This window comes from Chiloscyllium punctatum, chromosome 32, assembly GCF_047496795.1.
Source record: "Chiloscyllium punctatum isolate Juve2018m chromosome 32, sChiPun1.3, whole genome shotgun sequence".
NCBI classification, from domain to species: Eukaryota; Metazoa; Chordata; class Chondrichthyes; order Orectolobiformes; family Hemiscylliidae; genus Chiloscyllium; species Chiloscyllium punctatum.
The window spans coordinates 58,037,005-58,052,791 of NC_092770.1; the positions used below are offsets into that span (position 1 = coordinate 58,037,005).

Below are 15,787 nucleotides of genomic sequence, written 5' to 3' on the forward strand. Positions count from 1 at the left end.
ATATTATCTTGTCTCCCTCAGGACTATTCTAATTTGCCGAAAGCTGATATTTTCGCTTTGGGTCTCACTATGGCGTTGGCAGCAGGAGCTGAGGAACTCCCTTCGAATGACATGGCTTGGCATTACATTAGGAAGGGCAACCTTCCCACGATTCCTCAGCAGCTGTCCCATGACTTTTACAGCCTATTGAAAGTAAGTGGATTATTCCTTAAAATGGTGGGTTGGGAGATTTCCCTGAGAAGGCTCGGTGGTGGAGTACTGTGCACTTGCCAGTGTTTCCTCTGGAGTGGAGGGAGGAAAAGATAAACTCTAGCCAGGGACCCTATCACAAAAAAGCCTCTGTTAGCTGTGGCTCAGTGAGTACTGCTAATCAGAATCACAAGGTTCTGGGTTCAAGTTCAAATCCCACTCTAGAATCTGAGCACCAAAGCACAGTTGTGCTCTCCAGTGTATCGTTGGGCAGCGGGTGTGCTGTCTTTCAGATGAAGCCCATCAGCCAGCTAGGCTGACATGAAAGGTCCCAGGACATTATCTTGAAGAGGAGCTGGGATGTGGTCTCAATGTTCTAGACCATGTTTATCCCTCAGTTATTATCCTAAGTGATTTGATCATTATCACATTACTTTACTTTATGTGGGCTTCTGTTCTCAATGTTAGTGACACTGTCAGCTTAATCATAAAAGGAAAGGCTTCTTTCCTTTCAGTTCACAGCTCCCGAGTAATGCCTGCTCAGTGAAACCACTGTTCACTTGTCTTCAGATCCTTTGTCTATGCTGTTTGCAACACCACAGACCAGTTGTAAGACTTGGCCTGCTGAAGGTCACTAATATTACTAGACCATGCCATGTGGGTCCAAGCTGGTGTTGGAGTCTGTGGATACAGTCAGAAATGGGAGAGTGATGGTAAAGTCACTGGACTAATCCCAGAGGCCAGGTCAATGTCCGAGGGAGTATTGGGTGCAATTGGAACATGTTTGGGTCTCCATACCATGCTGCTGCCTTCTCCATTGCTCAAAGATATATTGGTCTGTAGGTTGTGAAAACCCCTAGAGATGCTTGGTCTGTACAGTGGGTGTTCAAGAATCTGATCAGCCAAAACACAACTCTGTTGCTGCTAGATCACTGCATCTTTCATCAGGCAACCCTGTTTTAGGACTAGGAAGATGTACACAAATAGCCAGTCAAGACAATCATGTAGCATAATCATGTTTTGAGTAAAACTTGTTGATCTTCCACTTGGGAATAGGATTCTCACTTGAGGTGCTGTTAGCACTGAGATTCGTGGGCTTTGTCCAGCTGTACCAGATGACATCTGAAAATGGTGAATGTTTGGCCTTGAGTAAAGACCCTCAGACTTTACTCAAGATTTGTACAGTCACTCAGCATCTTTTACATAGTGTCACAGCACCATAGAAATGCAACAACTTGGTGGGTCTGGGTGAATAGTCCCATTCAACTCCTTTCCTTTCTCTATAGGGAGTACAGTGTGTACCTCTGACCACAATTCCATAATTACTCAGTGAGCAGGGTGTTTTTAATGTTGACCTGCTTTCATTTGTTTTATAAACTCCCTAACCTGCTCTTGAACAAACCTAGGGCAGTAGGGTGGTTCAGTGACTAGCACTGTTGTCTCAGTCCCAGAGACCTGGGTTTGAATCTAGCCTCTGACTGTGCAATCTCCACACACAGACAGACATTCTCCATGTCTGAGTTTCTTCCTCCAAAGATTGCAAGTTAGGTGGATCGGCCATGAGACAGGCAGTATTACGGGGATAAAGTAGGGGATTAGGTCTGAGTGATACTTTTTTATTGGGTTCAATGGCCTGGTTCCACACTAAGAGCAAATTGGGAGACCTGTAAGCCTTTATTCTGAAACTTATTTTTTTATTTTGAGGCCTAGAATGAGTATATCAGTGACCCAACATTCTGTCCCAGTCGAACTGCTGACCCAGATCTATGGACAGGTATAAAATTTCAGGAGATGATTCAGAAGTTCATCAAACCAGTTATCCAGTCTGTGGGCAAAGACTCCCATCCCAGTTGGTGTTAGATGGGGGCAAGTATTTCTATCATATGTTGACTCCAGTAGCAGTGTAGACTCATGCTAATAATTGATTTAAAGACAAATTTTGGGAACCACCACTTTCATGAGGGACTTTGTCTTTTTTAGTTTAGGAAAACTGACTGGAGAGATTAATGGGACTAAAACTGGTACCCCTTTTTGAAAGTAGGCTATAAAATCTAAGGATGAGAGATACTGGTTTTGATTTGTTCAAGAGCTCCTGAGCAGTATGGCTAACTGCATAGAGTGTGAAAATAGGATAGTGACAAGGCAGGTGAGCCTGGCATTGTGGTACAGAAAGTGGTGAGGCTTGGTTAGTGGGCCTTGGTGAAAAGGAAGGTGTTTTATAGAGTCATAGATTTAGTTTCTAAAGGTGTAAATATTAAGTAAATGAAGTAATCAGCAAATATAACATCAAAACTTCGAATTTGAGATTCTCTTTGGTTTGTTGAGGACTGAGTAATATTAGATGACTCGCCACAGATGGGGTTTGGTTGGAGATAGAGATGCAGGGAGATACTGAATAGGCTGGGGCTGTTTGAGTGTTGGAGGCTGAGGGGGGAGGGGGAGGAACCTTTTTAGAGGCTTATGAAATCAGGAGGGGGTATGGATACGGTAAATCACCAAAGTCTTTTCCCTGGGGTGGGGGAGTCCAGGACTAGAGGGCCTAAGTTTAGGGTGAGGGTGAAGATTTTAAAAAGGACCTGAGGGACAACCTTTTCATGCAGATGGTCGTACATATGGGGAATGAGGTGCCAGAAGAAGTGCTACAATAACAGCATTTAAAAGGCATCTGGATGGGTATATGAATAGGAAGGGTTTAGAGGGATATGGACCAAATGCTGGCAAATCTGACTAGATGGGGTTAGGATATCTAGTTGGCTTAGGAAATTTGGACCAAAGGGTCTGTTTCCGTGCTGAATATCAGACTCTATGAAAACAGTAAATTTCAAGATGGCTTAGCTCCATAATTAGCATTGCCTCAGCCCCAGGGACCTGGGTTCAATTCTAGCCTCAGTGTCTGTCTGTCTGTTTCCGCACAGTCCAAAGATATGCAGGTTAGGTAGATTGGCCATGCCAAGTTGTCCGGCATTCCGGGATGTGCAAGTTAGGTGGTTTAGCAATGGGAGATGCAGGGTTAGTGGGATGCTGTTTGAATCAGTGTGGACTTGTTGGACTGAGTGGCCTGTTTCCACACTGTAGGGATTCTAAAATGGTAAGGATCAATGTTTGGACATGAGTATTCATTGACCAGAACTGAACATGTCATGTATTGTCAGTAAACTTTGATTCCACTCGACTTGGGGAAAGTAAGCTCAAATGAAGCAGCTTGAAAAAGGATATAAAGATTAAATTGACAAGGAGCCGAGGGTGTGATATCAGCCACTTCAGTCGAAGAATGAGTTTTTAGAAAAGAGACTGCTAAAGGTTAGGAATTCTGGGATTTTTTTTGTCCTTGTACAAATCACAGCTAAACCGGTAGGTACAGAAAGTCACTAGCAAGGAAAATGCCAGTCTTTATTGCTAGCAGGTTGTAATAAAAGGATAAGCAAGCCTTGTTTTGGTTGTACTAAGAGACCTAATGGAGTATTGACCAGGCGAAGGAAGAATATATTCTCTGCTTGAGAAATTCACCAGACATTTCTGGGATGAGGGCCCTTTCCAGTAGGGAGTGTTTGTGTAGGTGTAGCCAGCATTCTGTAGAAGTTTAGAGTTCAGCTAATCAGTGAATAAAACTGAGGGTTTGACAAGGTGGAAGCTGGAAAGAAGCTGTCTGGAGCTTCTAGTCTCAAGGGCCAAATGCCTTTCCTTATCATGGGATAAGAAAAATCTTGGGTTACTTAACATACTATCCCAAAGAAGATTTCTATCTAGTGCTTTTAAGGTGTGCAATTCCTAAAAGGAGAGAGAATTGCAATGAAGTTTCAATATGGTAAATATTTAATAGTTTGTCTCCTATTCAATCATGAAATTTCTGCCAAGAGCTGGGTGTCCATGACCTTGTTTCTGTTCTGACTGCTGTTCTCTCCTGTTCCAGCTAATGATTCACCCAGATCCTGTGGACAGACCATCCTCTGCTGGACTGACCAGACACCCTGTGCTCCGTCAGAATTCCAGGAAGCTGGCCTCCCAGCTCCGCAAAGAGCTCAATGTAGAGCGATTCAGGACAGCCATGTTAGAGAGGTAAGTGTGGAATAAAGCCAGACTCTCTCTCCAATGTGGGAATGCTGCTGAGAGGGAAGAGGCTGGGGAATGACCCAGAGATGCTCCACAGGGGTTTGCAGATGCTGTTCCCATTGAGCTGTTGATGAATAACATGAGACCTGGTTCTATATTGAACCCAACACTTGGCCACTGGCTCTGACAGGTGTTAGTGGCTTGTATTTCTATCATTCCCCTTGTATTTCCATCTGCACACAATGGAAGGGCTGAAGTTTCAGGAGTGGGTATAGGCTATTCAGCCCTGTCTCTAGACATTACAGACAAACTAGATGCTGGAATCCAAGGTAGACTTGGAAGAGGCTGGAAGAACACAGCAAGCCAGGCAGCATCAGGAGGTAAAATCTGTTTTGGATATAACTCTTTAGGATTGGGGGTGGGTGTAGGGGGAGCTGCAGATAAAGGGGGTGGTGAGGTGGGGATAGGTGAAGACATGTAGATGGTATGACCTGGTTGGTCAATGGGAGGAATGAATCTGGTTGGTGGCAGAGTGGGGAGGGGCTGGGAAGGGAGTCAGGGGATGGGAAGTTATTTGAAATTGGAAAAACTCAATGTTTCCTGCTCCTTGGATGCTGCCTGACCTCCTGTGCTTTTCCAGCACCACACTCAACTCTAATCTCCATCTGCAGTCCTCATTTTGCCTGTTTTCTCCAGTTCAACCTTCTTAGAACTTAGTGTGGAAACAGACCCTTCGGCCCAACAAGTCCTCACCGACCCGCTGAAGCGCAACCCACCCTTACCCCTACACCTAACACTGGGCAATTTTAGCATGGCCAGTTCACCTGACCTGCACATCTTTGGACTGTGGGAGGAAACTGGAGCACCCGGAGGAAACCGGCAGACATGGGGAGAATATGCAAACTCCACACAGTCAATCGCTTGAGGTGGGAATTGAACCTGGATCTCTGGCGTTGAGGCAGCAGTGCTAACCACTGTGCTGCCCACTATGCTAAGGCTAACTTCTCATTCTCACGTCTCATTCTGGGAGATTTCTCACTTCCTCCACAATGGTTTTTTGCCATTTCTTTCCCATTACGAAGTTTCCTCATTCAGCCAACATTTTCTGAAGATGTGTGAATCTGTCAGCAAATACCTGTTTTCTTCTTGTAAAATCTTGCCCAACCTCAAGATTGTTACTCTTTAGGACCACCTTAAGACTGCCTTAATCTTTGCACAATCCTTTATCTGTTGTTGTTAGCTACACTTGAACTGTTGAGTCCTTTCACCTTTTTTTTTGAAGGAATATAATGTTGCTGCAAGTCATGTAAAAGGTAGACTTCAAAGGCCTCTGTACCATATTTTCCTAATCTATCAATTTGTGCCAGTGCTTTCATAATTTCTGTTCAGATTTAGCATCTTTCTTCAGTAAAATCTGTCACTTTGAATAATGTGCACTTCTCATTGTGGTCGCTCAAGCCTGAAGCTCCTTTTTACAACTAGATTACTAATTAGCCTTATTACAGAATGCACTCTTCATCTTCAAGTTAGCTTTTCAACCTGCTTTGGCAAACTTTTATTCCTAACTATTTCAGGGCTTTAGTCATAGAATCCCTATAGAGTGGAAACCAGGCCACTCAGCCAAAGTCCAGACTCCTTCCCCCTGACACGCACGCACACACACCTGGAGTTGAACCTGACAGCCAGCAGTACTAACCATTGAGCTACCATGCTGCCCAAAGTGCTCAATTGGTTTACCCAGTCTACTTTCAGATTTGACCAACAGTGGCCCATGCCACACGCTTATCATTAGGTTTTATACCATCCTACTGCTATTTGATCTGTAAATGACTCCATATCTGCTGCTTGAGTTCCATCTAAATGGCTTCCATACTAGTCCTCCTTCCCTTTCCTCAGTGCACATCCTTAGATAATGACAATGCCCATTTGAGTAATAGTCAGTCCTGTCACTGGGATTAGCTGCCCACGTTTGGCTGTCATACTTGATGGTTGAGTAAGAGGAGGAACAGAGACTGAATTGAGGTCTTGAACTGCTTAGTCATCAGGGAAAGTGCATGAGGTATTAAATTTTCTGGAAGAACTTGCAATGAAATATACAGCAACACTCATTAAGAAAGCCTACTTCAGCTTGTCTAGTCCTTTTCAGATTGGAAAGGCACAAACGTCTCCATGTCATTATTACCATGTGATTCCATGCTTTAGTTCAATTATCTCAAATCAATGCTGTTTTGTTTCGTTTCATTTTTTTTGGTTTTTGTAGAATCCCTTCCATGTGGAAACAGAACCTCAACCTGAGCTCACATCTCAACTTACAAACCAGCCCTTTGGACCAGCAAGTCCACACTTGCTTCTGAAGAGTAACCCACCCAGACCCATTCCTCAACCCTATTCCTCTACATTTATCCCTGACTAACTTACATATTCCTGAACACAATGGGCAATTTAGCTTGGCCAGTTCACCTGACCCGCACATCTTTGGATTGTGGGAGGAAACCAGGGCACCTGGAGGAAACTCTCAGACATGTGTGCAAACTCAATGCAGTTACCCAAGGCTGGAATCAAACCTGGGTCCCTGGTGCTGAGACAAGGGTTAGCCATTGAGCCACCATACTGCTTTATTTATTTATGCTGCTGACTTTTGAGATGTAGTTGGGCACATCTCTTTAACTCTTGCATCTTCTGCCAAATCATCTAGGGAGTTGATGAAAGCCAGACTCTCTCAAGGTTTCCCACAGAGTGACCTGAAATCTCTGCTTTCAGCCAAGAAATCTCCTCTTCTTCCAGAGAACAGGAGCCAAAGACTTGTGGGGGGTCGAAGTAGCCGCTCTGTGAGCTTCAACTGTGTCGGATACTGAGGGCCACGCAAGTAGAAAGGAGACCGGAGATCAATCGTGGCTATGCTCTGGTTTGCTGTCAAACCTGCTCAGTTAGTCATTAGTAAGAATGTTTCTAGTCAGTGCTTTACACAAGGATTTAACAGTAAACCAGAATTGACTTTTGTTCAACAAAGTCTACCTTTTGGACCTTCTCTACTGTACACAATTACAATGTGGTCTGGTTTGAGTATTTTATTGAAATCCACCTCTACAATCTGTATGGTGTGCTTTTAATGTTTTATTTCTGAACTCCAGAACTGGCTGCCTCCATTTAGATTAAACTACCATACAGTTGCAGATGTATCTATAACTATTAAAGAATGCTATACTATAGCATAACTCTAACATATCTCATGGCTTCAAGAACACTCCTTGAGGGATCTTGAGCACCAGGAATGTTTGATTCTGGATTATGTATATATTTGTGCTTGCAAGTGTCATTGAACAGACTTGTCCCTTGATTGGGTTTGGTTTTAAGGGTCTGTCAAGTCCTCACTGGTTTGTGGCCCATTTCAAAGCCCCTGGACACGGGGTAAGCTTTTACCGAGAGCTGATCTGTTATATAGATCAGAATGGATCTTGTGTCATTAAAGGGGAGTGTCTCAAACTGCTGTAAAATGGAGATGGAATAGCCTTTTAACTATAGATTTTTTTTTTAAAGAGTTCTGTGGAGAATTCAACAGTAATTAAAGTTTTTAATTTTCACCACCTTGCCTGTATTTCAATCACTAATTGATTCTGGGTTGGGAACTAGTGTAACTGCTTTGTTCAGGTGGTCTGGTGCTGCATGGGTCAAGGATGGAATCCAAACTGCTGCAGCCCTGAATAAAGCTGCTGCTTACCTCCGCTTGAAACAACTGACTTGACTGCAAGTTAAAGGCTGAATGGACATTGCCTCGATTAGATGTGTTCGGATTGCAAGTTTTTTGGTTTTAAATCTTCCATTTTGAGTCTCTGGAAATCCATTGAAAATCCAAAAGGTTCCAGCCTAGCTAGCACTTCTATATCCCATGTGAACTGCAACCTCTCCAGGTTCCAGCATCTGGAGAGTTCCCTGAAGCTAGATTCTGAATAGGGTGGCAGATTGCCCAGAATAGTAAACTATGGACCGTGTCCAATACCATCCTGTTGAGGATCAAACATGGTGCAAACTTCAGATTTTTAGGGCTGAGTTTCAAATCCAAGGAGGTGCCCATTTTCTTGGGTGGCTTGAGGGAGAGAAGGCAGGACTGGGGAGTAAAATTCAGATGTGCAGAACTCTCCTGGATGATTCACCACTACCCATGTTTTATTACCTATACAAAGTTAGCGCAGATTTAGCTGGAAGGCTGTGCTGTGGTTCCTATGTGAGACCTCTACATCTGGTGTAAATGGAAGCCAGGTATCCATGGAAAGGAGGAATGAAGAACTATGTGCTGCAGAAACATTGATCATGACTCATCATCCAAATGGCAGATAGTTTAATCTGGACAAATGTGAGGTGATGCTATTTATTGTACACTTCCCTCATTAGATCTTCCAAAATGCAAGACCCTTTAAATGCCTCTGTATAGAGGGCTATAGGCATTCAGGCTTACAGATCTCTGAAAATGGCAAAATGAGTGATAAGGTGCTCAAGAATACATGAGGATTTGAGCTGTACAGAGGCTGAACATGCTGGGGCTGTTTGCCTGGGGTGTTGGAGGCTGAGGTTTATAAAATGAGTGGCATGGATAGGATAAATAGACAAGGTATTTTCCCTGGGGTGGGGAGAGTCCTGAACTAGAGGGCAGGAGTTTAGGGGGAGGGGAAAAATATAAAAGGGACCTCTGGGACAACTTTAACAGCTCATTCCATACATGTACCACCCTCTGCATGAAAAAGGAAGTGGTGGCTGGTACAATTAAAACGTTCAAAAGGCATTTGGATGGATATATGAATAGGAAGGGTTTAGAGGGATCTAGGCAAAGTGCTGGTAAATGGGGCTAGGTCAGTTCTAGAAACACTTATTCCAATAAGGACAAGACTGATTATGGCTGCTACCCTTTTTTTAAAAAAAAAGTGCCCTCTAGTTAAGGAGCAGGAGTTGAGGTGAAGTTAAGGATGAATATGTTTTTCATAGAGTAAATATGGAACTTTGGTTCAAGTAGTGGGTACAGTGACTCAATTTCAGGAATTCTATTCTATTAAATTAATCTTTTTCAGTAAAACTCTTTTTTTTTTTCTAATGCACCTCATCAGTAACATTAATGATGCTGTGATCAGTTTTTTGATTCAGCTGAAAACTGACTACATTAGACTTCCTCCTTCCTTATCTTGCTTGTACACAGTTGCCACTTCGAAGGACCAGTCTTTAAAAACTGAACTATAATGAGAGAAAGTTGCCTTTTTTAAAAACAGGGATTTACCAGGATAGACAATTAGATTTATCTACAGTATGGAAACATTTGCCCCAACAAGTCCACACCAACCCTGAGTAACCCACCCAGACCCATTTCCCTCTGACTAATGCACCTAACACTATGGCCAATTTAGCATAGCCAAGCAACCTAATCTGCACATGTTTTTTGGATTGTGGAGGGAACCAGAATACCTGGAGGACACCTACACAAACCCAGAGAATGTGCAAACTCCACACAGTTGCCTGAGGCTGGAATTGAACCTGGGTCCCTGGTGCTATTAGGTAGCAGTGCTAACCACTGAGCTGCCCTATAAAATTCCTAGTGGGGAAAGAGGCCATCTGGTCCATCAAGTTTACACCAGCCCTCAGAATCCCACCATACCCCTGCAACCCACCAAGCCTACAGTTTTTGCTGTGAAATTATATAGCTGATGAAAAAGCTTTAGAGGAAATGAGGGGAAACTAATCCAAGTTTCTTTGAATACTACCTGTACCTACAATTATTCCCCCATTGGGATAAGTACATGAATAGGAAAGATTTTGGAGGGATACAGGCCAAGTGCAGGTAGATGGGGCTAGTTTAGTTTGGGATTAAGGTCTGCATGGACTAGATGGATCAAAGGATCTAGTTTAGTTGTATCGCTCAAATTTGCTATCTGAATGGTAGAGGTAGGAAACCATAACATTATTTTAGGTGAACTCTTGAAATACCATTGCAGACCAGGCTATGGAAGTCCTCTTGTGCACAGTGGTAACATCCTTACCTGGACCTCCAGACTCTAAGCTTAAAAGAGTGGAATCTAATTGCAGGGTTCAGAGTGGTTTAGATACAGAATAACCGATACTATGGAGTGAGTTATGAAGGGCTTTTGCCCGAAACGTCGATTTTCCTGCTCCTCTGATCCTCTAATCTAGACAGTGGTTAGTATTGCTGCCTCACAGCATTAGGGACCTGGGTTCAAATCCTGCCTTGGGCCACTGTCTATGTGGAGTTTGCATGTTCTCCCTGTGTCTGCATGGGTTTCCCCTCTCAATCCAAAGATGTACAGGATAGGTGAATTGGCCATGCTAAATATCCCATAGTGTTCAGGGATGTGTAGGTTAAGTGCATTAGTTGGGGGGAATGTGTCTGAGAGGGATGCTCTTCAGAGGGTTGGTATGGATTTATTGGGCCAAATGGCCTGTTTTCACAGTGCGTAGGGATTGTGATCCTAGGTGCCCATGATCAGTGTAGACATGGAGAGTCTCAGTCTATGCTAAGAGCTTTATCTCCTCCTGATTTACTGGAATTTATGGGTGAACTGAACTTGTTGCTGTGCACCTGCTGGGCTTGTATGGCTCCTGGCAGGGTTGAACATGATTGAGCTCCCTTGCAGGTAACTGATTTTGATGTGCTGAAAATGTGTTGCTGAAAAAGTGCAGCAGGTCAGGCAGCATCCAAGGAGCAGGAGAATTGACGTTTTTGGCATGAGCCCTTTTTAATGTCCCATCATTGACTCTGCCTTCAGCTGCTCAGCACCACCCTCAATCCTGTCTACATCTTGTTCCCCTCTCCTCATATCTTGGGCATTTTTGAAGTTTTTTAATTTGTCTCCATACAAATGGTATTGAGTTTGTCTCAATACCTTGAAGTATACGTTTCGCTCGTACCCATTGATGTGATGCTAGATAAAGCACAGCTGGTCAGGCAGCCTCTGAGATGTAGGCGAATCGAAGTTTCGGGCATAAGCCCTTCAGGAATCCTCTGCTGCCCTGACCTGTGTTTTTTTTTCCAGTGCCTCACCTTTTGCCTCTGACTCTGCAGCATCTACAATCCTCACTTTTTCTCTGTAGTGGGTTGAAGAAGAAACACTATCATGTTCAGGAAGCAGTGAAGTAGTGATTAGTTGTACTGTTGGATACTCTGAAAAAGGATGACCCCATGATCCATTTTTTTTTCTCTCTCCCTATTATCGCCAATCCCTTTTGCCTGGCTATCTCCTCCAATCTACCCACTCACCCCCCACTGTTGTCAGCAAATATACCCCCTTTTTTTGTGGCTACTATCAATTCTGAAGAGGGGTGACTGGGTTCTTACCTCTGTTTCTCTCTTCCCCACTTGCCTGCCAGTGCTGAGTTTCTCCAGCTATTTGTGTTTTAGCCCAAAGCCTGCTCTTGTTGCTGTGCTGTCAGGAGACTGAGTGGTCTCTCTTGATAATGAACAGGTCCTCTGGCTGGCCTGAGCTCACTTCCACATTGGGTGGGTGGGTGGGTGGGTGGGTGGGGGGGGTTAACTATGTAGAGTGGCTGCTGCAGCTGTCAGTGGTTCATTTCCAACATACCACCCTCCCTACACCACACCAATTGTGTAGGTCTTCTCTGTCCTCCTCTTCTCCCCACTCTGCCATTTCCCCTCTGATTTGACAGCCCACTGTCTGGGGTATGCCTTTAGTAACACCAGGTGAACCCAGTAACTGAAGCAGAGAGTAATGCTGACTGGCAAACAGCACAGAGTCCATGCAGGTCCTTTATTATAGTGTTTCCCATATTCACATACATAGAACTTTTATAATACAGTCTTTTAAATAACTTTACACAATAAGGTTTTTGAATTATCTATCAAAATTTTGTATCCATGCTCTATAGCAAACTGACAATATATTCCATTGTACAAATTTACAGGTGAGAATTGAAGGTACTGGGGGAGGGAGCCATATGCAATGACAATACATTTAGTCTTTACACTGATCCAAGATGAGGCTGATTTTTTTTGACTGTGAAGCAATCCTTGCTCTAATCTCAAAACAGACATGAAAGTGGGACTTTGACCTTTCTCTTCCTCTAAACAGGAGCCTGCTGCCCCATGCGAAGTGGCAGCGGTTGGATATGGCACTGGAATTACAGTTTTGGTAACTGTCTGGGACAGGAATTTGTCAAAGGTAATGTGTAAAAAGGTCTAGTTGGCATGGGCTGTACCAAAAGAAAAACTGTCAGGGTTTGTGTGGGATGAGTAAATAACTCTTTGTAAAGCTGGTGATGTCTAAGATGGGTCAGCTCCCTCTCCGGTCAGATTCCATTGTACCTGCACTTCCTCTTGGCAGGAATGGAATGCTTTTAAAACATATGTTGCTGGAGCTTATTTTTGCCATGCAATCCCTGACTTCCCTACTCCTTCCCCCTCTCAGCTACTCATGCTGTGACTCCGTGTTTGGTCACCCTGTTTTACAGAGACGTTCTTCCAAGTGCTTTCAACTGTTTCACCAATGGACTGGGCAACAGGAACAGAAGGTGACACTCTGCCCTGTTTACACTCCAGTATCGGAAGCCAAGTATCTCCAAAAGCCTAGTGAGTCACATTTTGAGCATTAATGCGCAGGGATTACTTTGTACACATTTTTTTAAAAGCAGTTGTGAAGTTCAGCTAAATCAGAGCAAAGCCCCCAACAGGTCACCTGTTATCGCCTTAGGTAGGGAAAGGGATGGACTGTCCAACACTTTGTGGCTGCATTGCAGCAGCGAGATACTGTGATATTGATGGCCATAGCTTGCCGACAGTGCTAGCTGGAAGTGGCCTATACAGCTGTGGGCAGGATCCAGACAGCTAGTGAGCTAAGTGCTCATGCCAGGTGCTTGCAACCTCTTGGCAAAGCACTGTACAATGGATACACCACCTTGTGGATGAACGGCACTAACACTTGCTCACTCTTGTAAGATTTGTAACCAGGAGAAGGACAAGATGCTGGGCTGTCTTTACACTGGTTCAGTGTCCGAGGGTTGGTGTTTTTAAAGGGGTAAATTTAAGCATAACGTCCAACTTGCAGTGGAGACTTACAGATGGCCTAGATCGATCTAGAAATGCCCCCAATAGTGTTATGTCCACTCTGCTGGGCCTGGACAATGATTTTCAGGTTTTTAAAAAATAGGCAGTTCTGACTGTCACATGGGCTGTTCCCAGAAACAAACATGTACAAGTCTGGCATGTAGCAGATTTCAGCTAGAATTTTAATGCTCAGTCTCCAAGTCCCCCACTTACTCCTTCCTCCCAAAGAAGTGTCGTTTGGGGGGGGTGGGGGAAGAAAGAGGAGGAGGAGTTTTGGCAGTAAAATGGAGTTGACGGCATAGTTCACAGCCCTGATTTTAATCAAGCTATTCTAATCTGCTGCATGTGTATGAGATAGCAGCCAAAGGCTCATGCTGAGAATTAAGAGTTGTGCAAGAGTACTTTCTCTTGGAAAGCTTCTAATTTGAAATGTAATGAAGCAGCACACTTTAGCTCTGTCACAAAGATTCAGATGTTATTGTTCAAGTCTGTTAAAATAAATAAAACCGGATACAGGCTTTTATCTTCCTCCTTTTATCTTCCTCCTTTTATCTTCCTCACTGTAGTGCTGGAATGCTATACCTCCGCTGTATTGAATAAGTTAGCAGAGCAAATAACCTCTGTCTGGTGAGCAGCACCATGGACAGTGCTGAGCATAGCCCTGTCCAGCCTCAGGAATGTACTGAGCTGGTGTCCTGCATCTATCCTTCTAGGAGCAGATTTCTACTCTCATTGGTATTGAACCCACCCAGCCAATGGTTCTCTGTCATCTGGGTCTCATCACTATACAGAAGTTTAAACAGAATAACCTTTATGCAATGGTTTCAAACCTTTTTGGACTAAGCAGAAAATGCAAGCGAGTTGGATCTGAATTATGAGAAAATGACATTTAATGGGATTAGGATCAGTGTCTGTTCACTTCTTTTGACTATTCAATAACTGACCAGTGGCAGGAAACTGGAAAAGGGTAGGGAGTGGTGTCAGATCCAACAGAAGCTTCCTTGTTCATTCAGCTCTACTGACTATTGACAGGACCAACTGAACAATCCACAATCAGATCCAAAACCCTGGGCCGGAGGTAACTCCTGATGAAGGGCTTATGTCCAAAATGTCGACTCTCTTGTTCTTCGGATGCTGCCTGACCTGCTGTGCTTTTCCAGCACCACACTCTATCTATGGGTAATTCAAATTGCCTTCAGACAAGTGGACCCCCCCCTTCCACCATCCCTCCCCCAGAGTAAGTCATGCAATCCTGCTTGAGACTGGCCACAGGGAAGGGTCAGCTGTATCCTACACAAGGCCAGGGGGCCCACGGTCTTCAATAGAAGCCTTTTCTTCCTGTTGGGGTACTATTTTATTGGTGACGTCCTGTGCCTACAAGCCTCAATGGTAACTATCAGAAAGCTAATCCACAGCAGATGGCATCACAGTCAAGTCCATTACACGTTGATACGACAACCCGTCAGATTCCTCAAGCCCTTATGTCTTCGATACACACAGTCTCAGAGACAGATTGTGATCTTTTGCCCTGGCTCTAGTCTGCACTGAAAATGCTGTCCCACAGAAAGGGTCAAGGATGAGACCTTAGCCCTGTGACCTGGAGATGGGCAAGGGCTAACTGTTTTCACCCAGTGGGAGCTGAGCAACAGCAGAGAGAGAGAGGAAGTAACGTTCACGGAACAGGGTGATCTTCTACAGCGGAACAGAGTCTGCTTTCCCCTTCCTGAAGGCAGAAACCAATGGATTATCCAAGACAAAAAGCATCAGCTGGAGAACAGCAGTACAGGAGGGTGGGGCAGGAAGAATGTGCTGAGCTCTCACAGGAAAGAATGAATAAATTATAAAATATACATAAATAAAAGTGTCTCTGTGCCTCATTGTAGGGGTGAGCAAGGGACAGCGGCCACTGCGGCCGTTACACGACATTCCTGCTCTATTGTAAAGGGGCCTCTCCTCCTCTTGAATCAGGTGATTGCACAACCCAGTCTGGGGCAGGGAGACAATCGCAGGGGGCAGGCGACAGCTGCAGCCAACCTCCCCATGGTCCCGTGATTATCAAAGATTCCTCTTCGTGCTGGCCACTGTCCCTCTCCCCAGTAACTGCAAACAGCGTCCAGAGAAACTGTTTCTTCCTCCTCCACCGCTGCCTCCTTCGGGCAGGGAGACAAACAGCTACAGCTGCTTCAAGGGGAACTCACATTTGTGCATCAGGCAGTTTTAGAACTAACAGCTTTGCAGAAATTGGTTGGCGGAGTCTGTCTTGAAAACAATACAAAACAGCAGCTCGGGCAGCAGCTGTAGTTTCTGTTTGCAGGCTTAAACCCCGAAACAACTGGGAGGACACGAGACACAACAGCAAACCCCTGCTCCAGCCGGTGGTAAGAAGTCCCCATCTATTTGAACGCAGTAAACTCTCCGGCTGTAAGACAAAACACAGAGTTTAAAGATTCACGTTCCAGAGTAACAGCGACAGTTACCAACATCAAACAGTCC

The 15,787-nt window shown here is 44.4% G+C and overlaps 2 protein-coding genes across 5 annotated transcripts in view; one reads left to right on the forward strand and one right to left on the reverse strand.

Moving 5' to 3' along the window:
• Positions 1-15,787, forward strand: part of LOC140458208 (wee1-like protein kinase 2-A) — a 59,702-nt gene that overhangs the window by 29,353 nt on the left and 14,562 nt on the right. For 2 of the 3 annotated variants that reach the window (XM_072552461.1, XM_072552463.1), the window contains 3 exons: positions 22-192; positions 4,100-4,245; positions 6,935-7,820. In XM_072552461.1, the coding sequence (XP_072408562.1) occupies positions 22-192; positions 4,100-4,245; positions 6,935-7,094 (477 nt within the window). In that variant the 3' untranslated portion in view covers positions 7,095-7,820. Of the gene's footprint in view, positions 1-21; positions 193-4,099; positions 4,246-6,934; positions 7,821-15,787 lie in introns of those variants that run through there. The other variant, XM_072552462.1, reaches the window with a different exon arrangement.
• Positions 11,989-15,787, reverse strand: part of braf (B-Raf proto-oncogene, serine/threonine kinase) — a 110,359-nt gene continuing 106,560 nt past the window's right edge. For both annotated transcript variants that reach the window (XM_072552460.1, XM_072552459.1), the window contains one exon: positions 11,989-15,713. In XM_072552460.1, coding sequence (XP_072408561.1) covers positions 15,688-15,713 — 26 coding nt within the window. In that variant the 3' untranslated portion in view covers positions 11,989-15,687. The remainder of the gene's footprint in view (positions 15,714-15,787) is intronic.